Source organism: Crotalus tigris, unplaced genomic scaffold (assembly GCF_016545835.1).
Source record: "Crotalus tigris isolate CLP2741 ecotype Arizona unplaced genomic scaffold, ASM1654583v1 scf7180000019553.37968852642:3898890, whole genome shotgun sequence".
Classification (NCBI taxonomy): domain Eukaryota; kingdom Metazoa; phylum Chordata; class Lepidosauria; order Squamata; family Viperidae; genus Crotalus; species Crotalus tigris.
In genome coordinates, this window is record NW_024097591.1 from 2,232,852 (window position 1) to 2,252,159 (window position 19,308).

Below are 19,308 nucleotides of genomic sequence, written 5' to 3' on the forward strand. Positions count from 1 at the left end.
TTACAAGGTTATTTATAAGAAAACTAGCCACAAACCGCCCATCTGTTTGATGCCAGGCGTTTTTCTACTAATCGGATTAAGTTACTGCCAGGGTTAGGAAGAAAACGAGTGCAAATGAATGGGGAGGGGGCGAATTAAGCCCTTGGAGGGGATTCTCTCCCCCCTCCTTCTTCTCATGTTTAGATCAAAGGGAAAGGCTTTGCCTTCCCATTCAGATACAAGCAACCCAGGAGGAATTTAAAGGAAGGATGGGTGGGATTAAACCCATTTTGTTTGCAAGTGGAACAATGCGTTAAAAAGGATGCCTTCCAAATGGGTGATTAAATTTGTGTGTGTGTGTGTGTGTTGGTTTTTGGCAGCTGGAGTACAGTGAACATCATCCCTAGCTCATCTATGAATTCAAGATCTGTCCTATACGATTTTATATGCTTTTGACACTATTTTTTTATAGCACATGCTCTTTTTATATTTATTACTATTATTTTATTATTATGAGCCACCCTGAATCATGTCTGGGAGATGGTGGCTATATCATCAATCAATGTAGATAGGACAGCTGTGGGATTGCAACTCCCATTATCCCCTGCCAGCCTGTTAAAACGGTATTTATTCCTTTATTCTGCAAAACGACTCTGGGCAGCTTACCATTCAATTCAATTACAATTAAATTTGCTGCCCCTCTCAACCCCATCCAAGCCACTGGGCTTCTTCTCTCGTTTGGATTACAACTCCCAGCTTGCCCCCCTCTCGTGCTAAAAGTCAACCTGGGTAGTGGGGGATGGATCTTGTAGTCCACGTTATCTAGACCCCCAGATGTGTCAGTCCCGCCGGTTTCCAAGGTCCGAGGTAGACTGCTCTTAACGCTGGAGGTTCCATTTCACTCCCGGCTTGCCCAGCGGAGCCGGCCCGAGCGATCTTGCGGTTGCCATGGCGAGGCGCCACGCCCCCCGTGACGTCCGAGCGGAAAAGGATGAGGAGACTTGTGTGCCGCGCACTGCGCGTGACGCCATCACTCTGCGCCCCAGGCACTGCGGGGCTGAGGAAATAAAAGAGAAAGCGGGCGGCCGCCCTTCGACTGCCGTCTCCACCGGGACTTTGCTCCGGGCGGAAGAGGTGAGACGACCCCGGTGAGGGCCGGTAGGGCGGCGGGGAAAGCGGGACGGCGACGGACGCGGGGAGGAAAAGCGGACGGGAAAGGCGAAGCGGATTGAGCGGGAAACGCGTTGCTTCGAGTCACGCATGCGCCGTACCGGGAGAGCGAGTCCGCCGGGCCGCGTTGCGCGTGCGCAGTAGCCCGTGAGTTCCCCCCCTTTTGAAATTCCTGTTTGGGTTCGGCTTCGCTCTGATGGACTCGGCGCTACCTGCGCCTCTCGCGCATGCGCGCCGGCGCCGCCCGCCGTTCTGCATCCCGCGAGCCTCCAGGCGCGCGGTGGGCGAAGGGGCGGGGATGCGCCCGCCCCCCTCCAGCTGTCCTTCCCCAACCTGGCGCCCTCAAGAGGCGGGCGCCACTGCTCCCATCCTCCGCAGCCTGCCTGCTGGCTGGGGTGAGGGTTGCCATCCAGCTCTTGGAAAGGGGAGGGGGCGAAGTTGGGGCCGGCGCTGGAAATGATGGGAGGGGTCGTCTGAATGCAAACGGGGTTCCTATTGCATGCATATTGGAGGGGGGGGGAGATTGTCAGCACTCGGGAGCAGCAGTCACAGGTTGGGGCATTGCAGGAGCCAAGCCTAGGAGGGAAAGCCAATTTGCTGAAGCCATCAAGATCCAAAGATCCTTTCTTAGCCTTTTATCTCCCTTTCGTTCAGGAGCGTAATGTGGCTTTGCCCCACAACAGCCCTGTGAGGTCGGTTGGGCTTAAGACTGCACCAGCCTTGGGTCTCGCCCTTCTCCCCCTTGCGTCTTTTGAAGGATAATAGTGTAGGATCCCGGGCAGCAGACACACACACACACACACACACACACACACACCTTTCTCTCTCTCTCTCTTACACTCTCTCTTCCCCCTCCCTTTCTCTCTCTCTCATACACACACACTCTTTCCCCCCTTTCTCTCACACTCACACACACACTTTCTTTCTCTCCCCCTCACTCTCTCATACACACACACACACTTTCTCTCTCTCTCTCTCTCTCAACCTCACACACACACTTTCTATCCCCCTCCCTCTCTTTTTCTCTCTCTCATACACACACACTTTCTCTCTCTCACTCCCCCTCCCTTTCTCTCTCTTTCTCTCATACTCTCTCTCTCTCTCTCTCTCTCACACACACACACACACACACACAGAAACATTTACACAATAGCTGTCACTTTCAAATGTTATCATGCATAGGACTGTTCTTTGCAGAAGAGAAAATGGGATTAGTGAATCTTTTTTTAAAAAAAAAAAAAGAGGGGAGACTACTGCCACCATCATCCCCGTGCAGCGGTGGGTGCTGGAGACTCGCCCAGCAGCATCAGAAGGCGCAAAATGCGGGGGGAAAACGACGCCTTGTGCAAATCTACCTTTAAAAATATCATTGCGTCGCTTTGCCACCAGGAAGCGACCAGTTTTGCCCTCTTCAAAAATGGCGCCGCCGGGCTCGCCAGCGGGCCCAGGAAGGCCGCTGGTCGCGCTCTGAAGGCGTCATCGGTGCTCGCCGGCGCTGGCCCCGCACAATAGAGGCGGCTTCTTTCGGCGGCGCCAGGCAAAGCGCCGAAAGGGGAGGGAGGTAAGGCCGGGCTGGGCCGGGGCTGATCGGGGTAGGGGCTGCGGGTGCAAAGGCCCGCCTGGGAGGGACGGGAAGCTGCAGCAGGCCCTGGGGGCGTCTGCCCGGCTCCGCCTGGCCTAGGAGGGGGAAATGCCATGCGATGCGATGCAACCAGTTCATAAATCCATGTGCTTGATTGTTGTAGAGTTTATAGGGCTAGAAGGGAATCTTGGAGGTCTTCTAGTCTGACCCTTTGCTCAATGCAACTCCATGCAGTTCATAGACTTATGTGCTTGGTTTTTATAGAATCATAGGGCTGGAAGGGAACCTTGGAGGTCTTCTAGTCCGACCCTTTGCTACTGTGCTAAAATGTACTGGCCAAGGCATTTTATACAGACAGGCTGAATGGATGTTTGAGCACCCTTGTGTCCTTTTAAATCTCATTTTATTCCTAATTAAGCCATTGCAGGTACAATTCCATATGTTCCTTCAACTACAAGGTTTTAGAAGGAATTTTAGAATTCGTCTTAAAGATAAAGGAAGATCTATTTCCTTTGGTAAGAAACTGATACATTGGGTCTTGGTGATGACTCCCCAACGCCAAAATATGATTGATAGGTAGGTAGGTAGACAGACGGACAGACGATAGGTAAATGAATGGATGATAAGTAAATGGATGATAGATAGATAGATAGATAGATAGATAGATAGATAGATAGATAGATAGATAGATAGATAGATAGATAGATAGATAGATGGCCTTTATTGTCATTTTTTACTGTGGGCACAATGGTACACATTAAAAATGAAATTTAGTTGCTCTCAAAATACACGAACATAACACACATTTAAACATACTATACACAGCATGTGTATAGACCTACACCCTTACATACGAGTAACATATAATTATTAATCACTGTCCATCTTGAATACTTAACGGAAGGAGGAAGCTTTAGAGTTCAGAAGGTTAATACTGTATGGAACAAAAGTAGGGAAGTGCTATGAATATTTCCCTCCCAGTTAGTTACTTCCCCCCTCCAAAGAAGGCAGTGTGTTAACTGTACCTCTAATGAAATTTCATCTCCCTGACTCAAGTAACCGGCCAATTTAGACCAAGCACCGAAGGTGTTCTCAATTGGCCCTGTTAGACAGGGGCAGTGAACCGTAGCTGGGAGGTTTCCAAGTGTGTTTCTTGTGTGTGTGTGTGTGTGTGTGTGTGCACGCGTGTGCATGTGTGCGAGGCCGGAGACAGAGAAAAGGAACAAGCAGGCTTGTCCGTATAGTTGCAATCTTTGTGAAAGTCACTGGCTAGTGCAGGCGGTCCTCAACGATCGCAATTGAGCCCAAAATTTCTGACACTAAGTGAGACAATGGTTCAGTGAGCTTTGCCCCCTGTTTTTACCATCTGTCTGGCCACCGTTGTTAAGTGAATCGCTCCCATCGTTAAATTAGTCACGCGGATGTTAAGTGAATCCGGTTTCCCCATTGACTTTGCTCGTCAGACGGTGACAAAAGGGGATCGCGGGAACTCCCGGGATGCTGCACCCGTCATAGTCCGTTGCCGAGCCTCTGACTTTTGATCGCATGACCATGGGGATTGGTTGTAGGTGTGGAGAGATGTCGTAACTTTGAATGGTCACTAAACAAATCGTTACAAATCAAGGATTACCTGCACAATAGATGAGGGTAGCGGTTGAGGCACCAGGCCAATCCCAGTCTAACCTAAGGCAGGACTAGAACTCACAGCTGCCTAGTTTTTAGCCTAGCCCCATCTTAACCAACCCAAGCTGGCTTTTTGACGTGTCTTGTCAACCTCCCTCTTGCTTTTGAATTGCATAGCGGCGTCTTCCTATTTTCTCCGCAACGACAACCCTGTAAGGTAGCTTGGGCTGAGAGCGATTCACCCCAAAACCCCTCCCATTCTAAATATTGCAGGGAAAGAATTGCGTCAATTTACGGTAGCAAAAGAGCCTGGAAATCTCCTGCTTGACCAGCGGGGCTGGAGTAGAAGACCTCTAAGGTCTCCCAACTCCGTTCAACCTTTTCCAAGAACAGATTTTATTCAAAGATCAACGTTTCACAAAGCTGCCGCCTTTGGATAAAATCCACGAGCCAGGAAAGTAGCTACCGTACTAGCTTCTTGGATTTTTCCGTGGTCGAGGGTGGACTTCACCCTAAATATCCTTGTTCCCACACCTTGACACTCACCTCTCCAGGTAGGTTGACTTGTGGATGGCCTTAAGTGAGGTGGTTGTGGCTTACCCAAGTCCCCGGCAGTTGGTGAGATCTTGGCTTATCTGTCACACATCTCGTTTTGCACCAGGAGAAAGGTGAGCCTGTTGTTATTTGAACTGGTCAACCAATACCGGGAACAAAAGTTGACCGCTCTCCTGTTTACCGCCTGTCCCTGATGGGTTGTTGTGATAAAAATCTCCTGATCGATCCGTTTGAGCCTCTTGGCGCCTGGAGGCCGCAATCTTGAGATCACGGTCTGTGTGAAGAGGGCTGATGAGGATGGGGTTAGATAAGGACCCTGAATTTCAGAAAGGCCGAATCCGAGAATGTACTTTCATATTTTTTTTAAATCCTAAATCCAAGAATCTGATCTAATTTTTTTTATCCTACCTAAACCCAAGAATTTAACTTAATTTTTTTAATCCTAAATCCTATCCTTTTTTTATCCTAAATCCAAGAATATAACTTAGTTTTTTAAATCCTAAATACAAGAATATCTTATTTTTTTTATTCTAAATCCAAGGATATTACTTTTTAAAATTCTAAATCCAAGAATATAACTTGGTTTTTAAAATCCTAAATCCAAGAATATAAATTACTTTTTTATTCTAAATCCAAGAATATAAGTTACTTTTTTTATCCTAAATCCAAGAATATAACTTATTTTTTTAATCCTAAATCCAAGAATATAACTTTTTTATATTCTAAATTTAAGAATATAACTTAGTTTTTATCCTAAATTCAAGAATATATGAACAACAGCTCATTTAGTGACAATTCGAAGTTAACAATGGCACTGGAAAAAAAAATCTGCCCAGATTCCCAGCCATTTTTTCCCCCAATTTCTTTTCTCTAATCATGTTTATGATCTCACCCACCACCCAAAACTGGCCAGGCTTAAGAAATTTGCTTTTTTAAGACGGGGGGGGGAACCAGACATCTGGCAGGTAGCCCTGCCCAACGTAGGTGATGAAAGGGAACTGAAATTTTCACTTTCAAAGAGGCTGTCCTTTTTTTTTCTAGCCACAAACCCCACCCTCTGGGGGAAAAGGGCCAGAAGGAGGAGAATAGAAAGTGAAACTTAATTTTTTTTCTCTCCCCCCCCCCCAGCCATTCTAAATAGGGGGGGGGCAGGTTATTTTCCCCCTAGCCCTGATTCTCGCTTGGCTAAGCTTGTCCCCTTGCTGGGAACCCTCTCCTCCCCCTGTGCCTAGCACGTTTTTTTGCAAGCCCTGTGTTTGTGTTCATGCACACCCATGCACATCTCGATCCCTTCCCTGGCGTGGGGACAGGAACTTTCTGTGTCGGCCTTTTGCGAGTTTGATGCAATGCACAGAGCTCCTCGGAGGAAAAAGCCAAATGGTAAGCCTTTATTTATTGAGTTTCTGTCTCTGCCCACTTCAGACCCCTTTCCCCCCCCCCCGTGTGTCCCACCCCCTCCTCTGGGGGAAGACACCCCCCCTTTTTTTTTCAACTCTTCCCAAGATGAGGTGCAAACAGACCCAGCTAGCTGGGGAAAAAATCCACTCTGCATGGTAAATATTCAATGCTTGACGAGGGGACACTTCGCTTTGGAGATGTCCTAAGGGTGGGAAAAGTCGGTGAGTTGTCCAGAGCGGACAATTACACCCCTGTGTCCATTTTACCCAGGAGTAAATCTCTTGTAGCATGTGAGCCAGAACTGCATTCCGACATGATAAGCGAGGTAGAGTGTGTTCCTTGGCAAAAAAAAAAAAAGAAGCTGACTTGTAGCTACCTTTAAGCATGAGAGAAGGGAGGCGTGAAGGCTCCTGTAGGGCAGTTTATTGAGTTTGAAAGATAAGGGAATGAGTTTGATTGGGAACTGAGATCCGTTTCAGGGTCCTAATAATTGGAAGCATGAGAACTTTTTCACGGGTTGCCTTCCCCTTTTATAAGACACTACAAATCTCCACGCAAGGGGGGTTCCATTTTTATTCCAGGTCTGTCCTTTAAAAAATGAAAAATATTTCCAGGATTTGGAAAAAAGATTTTCCGAGTCTGCAACTACGTCTGTAAACTTCTATCCTTGGTTTCCGGGATTTTACATTGCAATTTGATTTTTTTTTTTTTACGCTGCTCTTCACCTGGTATGGGTTTGCATGCATGCACGCACACAGACACAGACACAAACACCGACACACACATATGCACCCCTCCTGTTAAGGTTTCGATTAAAGAGGGGAGAGGGATGATTGAGAATTGCAAAGGGATGTGACAGAGGGCTAAGAATTATTTCCCTGAATACGTAGGCATTTAGAAGCTGTTAGGAACGTTCCATAAGAACATCCCTCTGTGCATTTATAAAATAGTTTTTTGGGTGCTTCTTTTGGTATATCTAATTTTACAGGGGTTGAGAAAGAAAAGACAGCTACGAACGTAGGCTGAGGATTTTTTATTTTTAATTATGCCAAGTGTGTTTGATTTGGTTTAAAATGATGTCCCATCCTGCTTGTACAGATCGACATTTTGCGTGAACTAAACTTTTTGTGGCAAAGTCCACAAACTGTGGTTAAATTGAGCCAGGCATAGGGCAGTATATGAGAGGCATATTAATAGTTCTTTTAATTATCTGTACAAAGAACAGAGTGGTTAGATCGGATAAGCCTTAGATTCAACCTGGCACAACGCAAGCCGTAAGCCGGCCTTTTCCAAAGAAATTTACTTCCCGGGGTGCAAACATCAGCTCATTCCCTTTGGGAAGCAGAACTATTGTTCCTCCGCTCATCCCTAAACTATTGCCAAAAGAAAGGGCTGATGCTAAAAACCTTGGACCAAGCCAGGAAAACAATTCTTTAAAAAAAAAAAAAATTTAAGCACAAGTATTTGCAAGGGACGAAGGAAAGATTTGGGAAGCTCATATCCAGCGAATTTATTATTATTATTATTTTAATGGAGGAGCAAAGCCGGCTGTGTTTGGAGACGGCTTACGAATCCCTGATTCTTGTAGATGTTCCTAAAATAGCTTTTCTTGGGTCCAAGAAAGCGGGCTTGGCGCTAAACCTGGCAGGGTGCTTAAGGTCTGGAGTAGCGGACGGGTGGATTATGTGCCCTCAAGTCGTTTTGGAATGCTGGCGACCGCGAGGGCTTGTCTCCACAAAGCCAACGGGCAACCTGAGGGGAACTAGGAAGTTCTCCTCTGCCTGCAACCCGGTTTGAAACGTGCCTTCTTGTCCCTTTGCCAGGTTGCTCGACATCTGCTGACAATGTCTTCACCCCTGTTCGTCTTCCCCATCAGCATGCTATGAGCAGACTCCCTACTGGCCAAACAGCTTCAGATCAATCCTCGCCCAGATCCGGTAGACTTGTGGATTTTCATCAAGAGCAGATCCTCTTTCTGCAAGGAGAACTCTCCGAAGCTCCGCTCTGGAAGCCTGGTGCGCAGAGGTCCCAAGAGCCAGGAACATCCTTTCCACCCTCGCCCCGTTTCAATTTATGGTCCAACTACAGGGACCCAGCCAGAAGTCAGCCTTGTAAGGGTGTCTGGCAGGGGCAGAAGCAGCCGTTACGTCCTAAGCCAAGCTACGCCGCTGCTTGTCCGACGGGTGGAGCTGACCAGCTGGTCTCCAGCTTTCAGGGGCTGACCTTGAGCAAGCAAAACGTGGAGCAGAATCTCCTGGAGATCTTGAGCGACCTGAAATCTGGGCAGACGGTATCCGCTCACCATCTCGCCCACCGGCTGCACGTCCAGAAGAAAGTGGTCAACCATCATCTCTACAAGCTTCACCACCAAGGGCAGCTGAGTCGGTCGGGGAGAACTCCGCCACTGTGGAGGTTAGCGGAGGGGTGCGACGTCTGGGAAGCAAGCCAGGAGGGACGTCCATCCATCCGGGAGGAGCGCAGCCGCCTTCTGGACTTGGGGATTGGAGAAGGAAGTTCTGCTTCGGATCAGGAGGACTCCTCCGTCGCTTCCCCTGACATGGCTGAAGTCAAGGAGAAGATCTGCAGCTTCTTGTTTGGGGTGGTGGACTCCACCGCCCACAACCTGGCCAAGAACATTGGCCTGAACAAGGCCAGGGAGGTCAACGCCGCCCTCCTGGCCCTGGAGAAGCTGGGCGAGGTGCACAAGGAGAACGCCAACCCTCCCAAGTGGTCCCTGACGGACAACAAGCGTAAACGGATGCAGGTCAAGATAAAAGTCGAAGAGGTCCAGCAGATGGTCCCATCAGACGCCGAGCCCCCAGCTCCGTGCCTTGAACCCGAGGCCCCTGCCCACCTGCCCTCCCCTCACCCTTCTCCTCCTCCTCCTCCTCCACCACCTCCGCTGCCGGAGGAGGAGGAGGAGAAGAAGATCGAGAACGGGCAGCAGGCAACCGAACTGATGGAACCGGGCGCCAGGCGCCCACGGTGGGGCAGCCCCTCTCGCAAGCGTCCCAGGTACTACCGCTTCTCCCTTTACGACCATTTTGAGAATAGCAGCTGGGCCAGCGACGACATCCCCGAGGACATGAACGCCATGAGCAACCAGGACGAGTCGCGGTACATCATGGTGTCCCCCCTCTCGCCCAGCTACGCTGCCCAGTTCGACACGGCCTTCCAGTGCACCCCCTTGGAGAAGCTCATGGCCTGCCAGAAGAAGAATCCCGTCAGCGGCTTGATCGAATATACGCAGTACATGTACCAGCATTGTGAGTTCGTCTTGCTGAAGCAGAGTGGGCCGTCCCACGAGCCACGGTAGGAGACTTCGCCGGGGTGGGGGCGTTGGAGGGAGGGGGAGGACATCTCGGGAGATTCTCAGCCATCCAAGCCGTGGTTGTCCTAAAGGCACCTGGGTGTTGTTGCTTTTGTTTTCTTGGAAAACAGAATAAGAGAATGGAAAGGGACCTCGGAGGTCTTCTAGTCCAACCCCCTGCTCAGGCAGGAAACCCTATAACCAGTGGTGGGATTCAAATCGGTGAACAACCGGTTCTCTGTGTGGAGGCCATTTCCAGAAGTCCGTTCTGGGCCCGGGCAACAAAAAAATTAGCTACCGGTTCTGCCGAAGGGGTGCAAGCCGGCTGATTGGACAAATGGCTGTCCAATCTCTTCTGAAAAACCCACAACTTCTGGAGGCAGGCTGTTCCACAGGTTAATTGATCTGGGATTATAGAATAGCAGAGCTGGAAGGGATCTTGGAGGTCTTCTAGTCCAATCCCCCCCCCCAGTTCATGTGAAATATGTATGAAACATGGTAGCCTGGGCCTAAAAACCAAATTCTCCTTAATTGTCTTTATTCTTTCATTGCTGTTTCTCTCTCACAGACTTTCTCACTCCCTCTTTCATTCTCTCTCGTTCCCTTTCTTTCTCACATTCTTTTTCTTTCCTTCTCTTTCTGTCTCATTCTCTCATTCGCTTTCTTTTTCCCTTATTCTTTTTCTCTCCTTTCATTCTCGCTTTCTATCTTTCTCCTTTCCTTCCTCTTCCTTTCTCATTCTTTCATTCGCTTTCCCGCTCTCTTCCATTCTCACTCGCTTTCTGTGTTGTTTCTCTGTGTCCTATAATATATGTGGGTATCTGCATAATTCTGTTATTTATTTTTGTCATATTTATGTAGCGTATATTGGAGGTGGCGACTCTTTCAGACCTGTATGCAGTGAAAATTTTCATTTTAATGTATGGCAATTAGTGTACATTTAAAGTGACAATAAAGTTATTATTCTTTCATTCTTTTTTTCTCATTCTTTCATTCTTGCTCTATTTCTCTCTCATTTTCTTTTCTCATTCTCTTTCTATTATTCCCCTCCCCCCCCCTCTCTCGTCCATCAAGGTTTAAATTCCAAGCCAAGATTGACACCCGCCGGTTCCCTCCAGCCGAAGCAGGCAGCAAAAAGCTGGCCAAGCAAGAAGCAGCCGCCATCGCCATGAAGATCCTTCTCCATGAAGCCCAGAATGAGGGAGAGGATGGCATGGGGCCCGAGACGTCGCTGTACGAGGACAGCTCCTTCAGGGAGGCGGAGCTGGTGAGGAGGAGGAAGAGGACTGTGGAGTCCTAGGTGCTCTCTGAGCTGGGTGGTTTCCTTGCAGATGTTTCCTAATCCAGCTAGGCAACATTATCAGGGCTAGGAGGGAGGAGAAGGATGATGGATGGATGGATGGATGGATGGATGGATGGATGGATGGAAGAAAGGAAGGAAGGAAGGAAAGAAGGAAGGAAGAAAGACAGGAAGGAAGGATGGGAGAAAGAAAGAAAAGAAAAGAAAGAAAGAAAGAAAGAAAGAAAGAACGAACTTTGGGATCCTTGGTGCTCTCTGAGCTGGGTGGTTTCCTTGCAGACGTTTCCTGACCCAACTAGGCAACATCATCAGTGCTACAAAGGAGGGGGGTTTGTGAGAAGGAGGAGGAGGAGGAGACCAAATCCAGGCCAAAGAGACGGCTCCTTTCTGAAGCTGGCTCCTCCCTATTTATTATCATTTCTCCATTCTTGCTCTCCAGCCTGAACAGACCGAGCCCGAGGCTGAAGCCGAGCCCACCGCCCCACAGCTCGGCCTCCTCGGCGGGAAGAACCCCATCAGCGCCTTGATGGAATACGCCCAGAAGCTGGGCAGCGTGTGCGAATTCAAGCTCCTCTCTCAGGAGGGACCGCCTCATGACCCAAAGTAAGCCAATGATGGTGATATGGGAAGGGACCTTGGAGGTCATCTAGTCCAACCCCCTGCTCAGGCAGGAAACCCTATCTGCCACTTCAGAAGGGGCTTTGCTACTATGGGCAGTCCTCGGCTTAACAACCACAGCTGAGTTTTCTGTGGCTAAGTGAGATGGTTGATGAGTTTTGCCCCATTTTTCCACCTTCGTTAAGTAAATCACGGCAGGTTTAAGTTGTCACACGGTTGTTAATACAGAGAATCCTCGACTTCACAACGGTTCGTTTACTGACCACAGCCCTGGAAAAAAAGCGACTTACGACCGTTTTTTCACGCCTACCCCCTGGTCACGTGATCCAAATTCAGACGCTCGGCAACTGACTCGTACTTACGACGGTCGGCGCGTCCCTGGGGTCACGTGATCCCCATTTGCGATCTCCTGGCTCGCAAAGTTAAGGAAGGAGCCGGATTCGCTTAGCGACCATGTGTGACTGACTTCACCACTGCAGTGGTTCCCGTAACAACTGTGGCAAGGGAGGTCGTAAAATGGGACAAAATGGTTTAGTTGCACCCAAATTAAAGAGGGATTATTCCTCCGGCATCTGTTCCGGTTCAGTTGCACCCAGATTAAACACGGATTATTCCTCCGGTGTCTGCTCAGGTTTCGATACTGCGTCAAGGTGGGCGAGCAGATCTTCCCCGCCGTGGTCTCGAGCAGCAAGAAGGGGGCGAAGCAAATGGCCGCCGAGGCCGCCATGAAGGGGCTGACTGGCGAAACCATCCCTTCACCTGAGCAGGTAAGCCCTGCCCCGTTTTCCTTCCCCTCCCCAACGTCCTTTGCCCGCTCCGTTCACGGCCCAAATCCCTTCCTAGACGGAAGCCCCCTCCGAGCCCCCGCTGGAGTTGCAAGGTGGCCAGCTGGCCAATCCGGAGGAGGCCAAGACGGTCAGCGCCAAGGGGGTCGGCGAGCTGATCAAGTACCTGAATTCGAATCCGGTCAGCGGCCTTCTGGAGTACGCCCGGGCCAACGGCTTCGCGGCTGAATTCAAGCTGATCGATCAGACCGGCCCTCCTCACGACCCCAAGTAAGTGGACGGGCCGCCGTTCGTCCGGCTCGGCCCCTCTCTCGAAAACCTGCCCATTCTCCGCCATCATACAGGTGGTCCTCGACTTACGACGACATCTGAGCCCAAGGTTTCCATCGCTAAGCGAGACACCGGTTGAGTTTCGCACCCTTTATACGGCCTTCCTCGCCGCCCTTAAAGGAATGGGACGCTTCTTAAGTGAGCTTCGCCCCACTTTACGACTTTTCTCGCCGCGCTCGTTCAGCGAATCGCTGCATTTGTTAACTTCGTCACAACGGTCGCTAAATGAATCCGGCTTCCCCCTTGACTTTTAAGGTCGCGAAAGGGGATCACGTGACCCCGGGGCACTGCGACTGTCGTAAGTCCCTTGCCAAGTGTCTTGAGTATTGATCATGTGGCCGCGGGGGAGGCCGCAACTGTCGTAAACGTGAAGAAAAAGTCGCTTTTTTTTCCAGTGCCGTTGCCACTTTGAATGGTCACTAAATGGACTGTTGTAAATTGAGGGCAATCTCAACTTTTCCGGGGGTGCCAGGGCCCGAGACATCTCCAGCCGATTCTCTCCGGCAGGTTCGTCTTCCAGGCGAAGGTGGGCGGCCGCTGGTTCCCGTCCGTCACGGCGCACAGCAAGAAGCAGGGCAAACAGGAAGCGGCCGACGCAGCGCTCCGAGTCCTGATCGGGGAGAACGAGAAGGCTGAGCACATGGCCGAAGGGCTGGGCGTCACCGAGGTCAGGCCCCTTCTAGTCTCTTTCCCCCCCCCCCCAATCTGCTTCCTGGCGACCCAGTTCCCAATCTGGACGCCCTTGGGCCGGATTGCTTGACCGATTGCTTTTGGTCTTCATTCTCTCCCTGCCCCAAGGGGGTCGGAGACCCCCAGGCCCGGAAGGGCACGGCTGACCTTCTCCTCCTCCCGCTTGCAGTTGCCGGTCAGCGGGAGCACGCTGCACGACCAGATCGCCATGCTCAGCCACCAGCGCTTCAACGCCTTGACCGCCCGCATCCAGCACAGTCTGCTGGGACGCAAGATCCTGGCCGCCATCATCATGAGGAGGGGGCAGGAGGGGCTGGGGGTCGTGGTCAGCATCGGGACAGGTAAGGGAGGCGGGGAGATGGGGGACGGGGGCAGTTGAAATGGGGGGGGAAAGAATCTGAATTTGCGATTGGTGGTTTTGGAAATGACGCAGAATAGATTCTGGGATGAAAAGATGGGATGTCACTGGCCGCAAGGGAAGAGGTGGATGCGCGATCGAAGTTCACAAATTTGTGAAGAGAATCGGCAGCTGCTTCTCTTTTCCTCCCTTTCCCCTTTTTCTGCTGTTTTTCTTTTTTTCTCTCTTGCGCTGTTAGGTTTGCCTTCCTTCTCTTTTTTTTCCCCTCCTCTTACTTTCTATGAGTTGATGTTTGCTTTCTATGTTCCTATCTTTAGTAAACCTTTAGTAAAAAGGATAAGATCTGTCAGACGGATAGAGAGAGAGAGAGAAGGGAAGGGGAGAAGGAAGGAAGGAAGGAAAGAAGGAATAGAGATGGGTAGATAGATAGATAAATAGATGAAGGAACAGGGAGGAGAAAGAAGGGGAAGGGAGGGAAGGAAGGAAGGAAGGTAGAAGGGATAGACATGGATAAATGAATGGAAGGAAGGAAGGGTATAACAGGAAGGGAGGGAAGGAAAGAATAGATAGCTGGGTAGATAAATGGATGGAAGGAAAGGAAGGAGAGGAGGAAGGAGAAGGGGTAGGAGGAAGGGAGGGAAGAATAGATAGATGGGTAGATAGATAAATGGATAAAAGGAAGGAAGGTCTAAGGTCTCTTTCCCCCCCCCCCAGGGAACCGCTGCGTGAAAGGGGAGGAGCTGAGCTTGAAGGGGGAGACGGTGAACGACTGCCACGCGGAAATCATCTCCAGACGGGGCTTCATCAGGTGAAGAGAGGCAGGCAGTGACGTCTGGGAGCCCCCTAGGCTGGCGGGAAGGGCGTCTGGGGGCACCGGGAGTTGTATTCAAGTCCTGGCAGTGTTGTCTTTCATCTCCTCCTCCCTTTCAGGTTTCTGTACAACGAGCTGATGGAGTTTGACCCCTCGGCGCCTGAAGGGAGTATCTTTCAGCCGACGGAAGACGGCAAATTAAAGATCAAAGACGACGTCAGCTTTCACCTGTACATCAGGTGAGTTGTAGTGATGTCCCCCCCCCTTCACCTGGATCCACCAGGTTGAGCGTAGAGGAGGTTCCTTACCTGGCTGGAATACAGGTAGTCCTCGGCGTAACGGTCAAAATTGAGCCCCCAAATTTCCCGTTGCAGAGTTGGAAAAATGCGTCGGGTTTTGCCCCATTTCTACCACTTTCCTTGCCGCCTTTGTTGGGGGAATCCCTGCCAGTTGTTCAGGATTCCGCCTCATTGCTTGGTGTTTGTGTGTTTGTGTTCTCCAGCACGGCGCCTTGTGGGGATGGCGCTCTCTTCGACAAATCCTGCAGTGAGCAGGCCAACGCAGCCGGGGAGGGCCAGCACCAGCCCCTCTTTGAGAACCCCAAACAGGGGAAGCTACGCACCAAGGTGGAAAACGGTAATTGCCGAATCTCACCGTCGAGAGAGACTCTATTTTCTTGAAATCCTGGGCCTGGGCTCGCTGTGTGTGGCTGAAGGGCCGAGCTTCTCGTCCTTGTGATTCCAAAAGCGATAGGCGCGACCGTCAGTCTCCCGCCTCTTGATTCGTTGGCAAATGGGGGATGAATTACGCAGAGGGGAACTTCAAATAAAAGGGTCGAAGAGCATCAGCTACCCAGAGAACTGAGGATTGGGGTGGTTTTTTTTAATTTATTGTTTTATTGATTTGTACCCCGTCTTTAACTCAAGGCAGTGAGCATGTCTAATACTCCTTCATTCTCCTCTTTTCCCCGCAACGACAACCCTGTGAGGTGGGCTGGGCTGAGGGAGGGACTGGCCCAAAGTCATCCAGCTGGCTTTCCTGCCTGAGGCGGGACTAGAACTCAGCGCTCTCTTAGCGATTGGCTCAAAGTCACCCAGTCAGTTTTCACGCCTAAGGCAGAACTAGAACTCAACGTTCTCCTGGTGATGGAGACACCACCCAGCTGGCTTTCATGCCTAAGGTGAGACTAGAACTCACCGTCTCCTGGTGATTGGCCCAAAGTCACGCAGCTGGGTTTCATTCCTAAAGCAGAACTAGAACTCACTGTCTCCTAGTGTTTGGCCCAAAGTCACCCAGCTGGCTTTTTCACCTGACTCCTTTGGACTTATCCACAGGAGAGGGCACCATCCCGGTGGAGTCAAGCGACATCGTGCCAACCTGGGACGGCATCCAGCACGGCGAACGCCTGCGCACCATGTCCTGCAGCGACAAAATCCTGCGCTGGAACGTGCTCGGCTTGCAAGGCGCCTTGTTGTCACACTTCTTACAGCCGGTCTACCTTCGCTCAGTCACACTCGGTAAGCCCAAGCCAGTCATGCTTAAAGAGGGACTAGAACTTGCCATCTCCTGGCGATTGGCCCAAAGTCACCCAGCTAGATTTCATGTCTAAAGCAGGACTAGAACTCCCAGTCACCTGGCGATTGGCCCAGAGTCACCCAGTCGGCTTTCATGCCTAAGGCAGAGGACTAGAACTCTCGGTCTCCTGGTGATTGGTCCAAATATATAAAGTATAAATTTATATAAGGTATAAATTTAATGACTAATATCAAAACTTGAGCACTTGAACGTATATAGTTTAACTCCCAATATTCATCTATTTCTTATTTTCTTTGCATTGTGCTCAAGTTTTGCTATTATTCATTAAATTTAAACCCTGTTACCCTGTTTCTAAGCCCTTTGGAGTTGCTTTACGACGGGAAGCTTTCTAAACGAGATAAATTGGCAAACGAGACGGCGCTCCTTACAATCCTTTCCTTAAACCACCTTTACCCTTTCTCGCTTCTTGCAGGCTACTTGTACAGCCAAGGTCACTTGACCCGCGCCATTTGCTGCCGGATGTCCAGGGACGGCAACGCGTTCGAAACAAGACTTCCCGCGCCGTATTTGGTCAATCACCCTGAGGTATTTCTTGTGTTGAACTCTCTGATTCATTTAACCGAGAAGGGTCAGGCTGGATGACAGCACTTAAGAGAGCAAAATAAATCTGTCCTTTTTTTTTCTTTTTTTTTTATTTAAAAAGTTTTATTAATAATTAACAAAATAACCCACCCATCCCCCCCTACCCCCCCCCCACTTCCCAAAGCCAAATACAGGATATTACAAGCATATTAAGCATAATCTAATTAAATTTAACGCATATATTAAACATAATCTAACTAAATTTAACAATTTATACAACAATTAAAATCATACCTAACCCTTAACTCCCTTTAAACCTTAATAATCTGTCCTTTTTCTTAAGAAACAAGATGGGTCTCCTCCTCCATTCCCTCCCCCCAGGGACACCCCCCCCCCAACAACACAGATCTCTTAAGCTATACAGATCATCCTCATTCAGCGACTGCAATTGGGACGGGCGACTCCGTCCCTGAATAAAACCGTGACTGTGCTTACGATCCTACTTCGGCTTTCCTTGGCCAGAGAGACCCGTAAAAAAGTCTGTGTGAAGGTTGCAAAGTTACATCTTTATCCCCATCGTCGTTAAATGAGGAAGGCCCATAGACTGATTTTTTGCCCTCGAGGGAAGCAACACACCTGGTCAACCAAAGCCACCTTTGGACACCTTTCTGTGGCTTTTTAAGCATTTGAGGCAACGGGATCATCCCGCAGTTCTGTACGGGAGGGATAAATATCCTTGGGTAATCGGGACGCCGCAGGCTTGAGCGATGGCTGTTCGCGGCTTGGGTCCGGCAGAGAAATTCAGCCCCCTCCTCTTTGGCCCTGCAGGTTGGCCGGGTCAGCGTCTACGACTCCGCGAGGCAGACGGGGAAGACCAAGGAATCAAGCATCAACTGGTGTCTCCCAGATAGCAGCAACGTCGAGGTCTTGGACGGCACAAAAGGCAAAGTGGACGGGTAAGACCGACGTGGACCCATTCGGGATCGGAAATGTTGATGTTTAATCATATTAAAAGTATAATTGTAGGATTTAAGCTGTTCCCAGTCAAGCTGCCTTTTGCAATTGACCGACGGGGGTTTAGTCAGTGCCGACAGCATTATTATTATTACGCTTCCTTGCACAGTTATCCAGATGTTTAGACTGGATTTGGCATTTTTATCCATTTAACGAAGTCCTTCCCAAGGACCTGGGAGGGGCAGATGTCGTGGTTTGATGGGGTTAAAAGACTCACGGCAGGATTTAAGTCAAGCTGCCTTTTGCAATTGACCGACGGTGAAGTTGTCGATGCCAAAGGTGTTCAGGGGATACTCCATTTTTATGATGGTGATGATTTCCTTTCTGAATTGTTGGGGGTAATAAGCAATCCTTCCTCTTTCCTCAGGCCCAAGCTGGACATGTCACGCGTCTCCAAGCAGAATCTCTTTGTCCTCTTCCGGCTGCTTTGTGCCAAGATGGGTCGGGAAGATCTCCAGAACTTCACCGTCTACTCAGAGGCCAAAGGCTCAGCTGTCCCCTACCAGAGTGCCAAGCAGCAGTTCTTTTGGGGCTTGCAAGAAATGGGCTACGGGAGCTGGATCTGCAAACCCCAGGAGGAGAAGACCTTCGTTCTGCCGGAACCCGCAGCCCCTCCTATCCTGTGATTTTTTTTTGTTGATGTTGTTCTCTCTCTCTCTCTCTCTCTCTCGTTTTTCAATTTTTTTTATTTTCTGCAGAAGCCGGGGAGGGGAAAAAAAAAAAGGGAGGATTTATTTTTTAGATTTGGAGCTGGCCCGATGGGGGTTGTTTTTAATGGAAAAAAATGGATGTTTTTCACGTCGCGTATCAAATTCCCGGAGAGCGGAGGTCCCTCCAGTTTAGAGCAACAAGGTGTTTTAATTCAGTTGGGAAGGCCAGGGGTCTTTCCCTCCCCCTCCTCTCTTTTAAATCCCCCCCCTCCCTTTTTCAGCAAGGATTTGCCGAGACTTGATTCAAAGGACTTGAGGGAACAAGAGATCCACCAGCATTCCTCTCTTCCCCCTCCTTTTCTTCCTTCCTTCCCTTTCTCTTCTTCCTTCCTTTTTTCCTTCCTTCCATCCATCCACCCATGTCTTTTCCTTCCTTCCTTCCTTCCTTCCTTCCTTCCTTCCTTCCTTCCTTCCTTCCTTCCTTCCTTCCTTCTTCTTTATTTTGTCTTTTTCTTCCTTCCTTCCTTTCTTTATTTCTTCTTTATTTCTGTCTTTTCCTTCCTTCCTTCCTTTCCTTATTCTTTATTTCTGTCTTTTCCTTCCTTCCTTTCTTTATTTCTTCTTTATTTCTATCTTTTCCTTCCTTCCTTCCTTCCTTCCTTCCTTCCTTCCTTCCTTCCTTCCTTTCTTCCTATCTCTTTCTGTTCTCCTTCCTATCTTTCTTTTCCTTCCTCCCTCCCTCCCTCCCTCCCTCCCTCCCTCCCTCCTTCCTTCCCACTTTTTTTTGGGGGGGGGAGGGCGGCGACCAAAAATAAATAAATAAAACACTCCCAAATCATTATTGGAACCTTTCTTTTCAAACGGTGAAGTTGGCACACTGGACGCTTTGCGTTCACACATTTCTCGTTTCTCTCTGTTCCATCTCCGGGCGTTTCCCGAAGAACCTCGTGCGAGTTTCCTCACCTTGAAAATCAAATCGTTTGAGGGACATTTCAACTTTTCTCCAAGGCTTTTTGA

The 19,308-nt window shown here is 49.6% G+C and overlaps 1 protein-coding gene across 5 annotated transcripts; it reads left to right on the forward strand.

Moving 5' to 3' along the window:
* The first annotated feature begins 967 nt into the window (after window positions 1–967).
* On the forward strand, window positions 968–18,364 carry ADAR (adenosine deaminase RNA specific). Of its 5 annotated transcripts, none has more exons than XM_039363300.1 (15): window positions 968–1,113; window positions 8,131–9,619; window positions 10,692–10,884; window positions 11,357–11,520; window positions 12,167–12,302; window positions 12,379–12,590; window positions 13,158–13,317; window positions 13,510–13,681; window positions 14,413–14,506; window positions 14,629–14,748; window positions 15,012–15,145; window positions 15,844–16,026; window positions 16,518–16,630; window positions 17,456–17,583; window positions 18,009–18,364. In XM_039363300.1, the coding sequence occupies exons 2-15, from the start codon at window positions 8,190–8,192 to the stop codon at window positions 18,265–18,267; spliced, it is 3,498 nt and encodes a 1,165-aa protein (XP_039219234.1). In that variant the 5' UTR covers window positions 968–1,113; window positions 8,131–8,189; the 3' UTR covers window positions 18,268–18,364. The 5 variants fall into 5 exon arrangements, with proteins under 5 accessions (XP_039219234.1, XP_039219236.1, XP_039219232.1 ...); XM_039363302.1 differs by having other exon boundaries at window positions 1,019–1,127; XM_039363298.1 differs by lacking the exon at window positions 968–1,113 and adding an exon at window positions 1,384–1,544.
* Window positions 18,365–19,308: the final 944 nt, after the last annotated feature.

Coding starts and splice junctions, on each gene's coding strand:
- ADAR (XM_039363299.1), top strand. CDS start 6,184: ATGCACATCTCGATCCCTTCCCTGGCGTGGGGACAGGAACTTTCTGTG. Junction 13,318..13,509: donor AAGGGCTGGGCGTCACCGAG/GTCAGGCCCCTT, acceptor TCCCGCTTGCAG/TTGCCGGTCAGCGGGAGCAC. Junction 15,146..15,843: donor ACGCACCAAGGTGGAAAACG/GTAATTGCCGAA, acceptor ACTTATCCACAG/GAGAGGGCACCATCCCGGTG.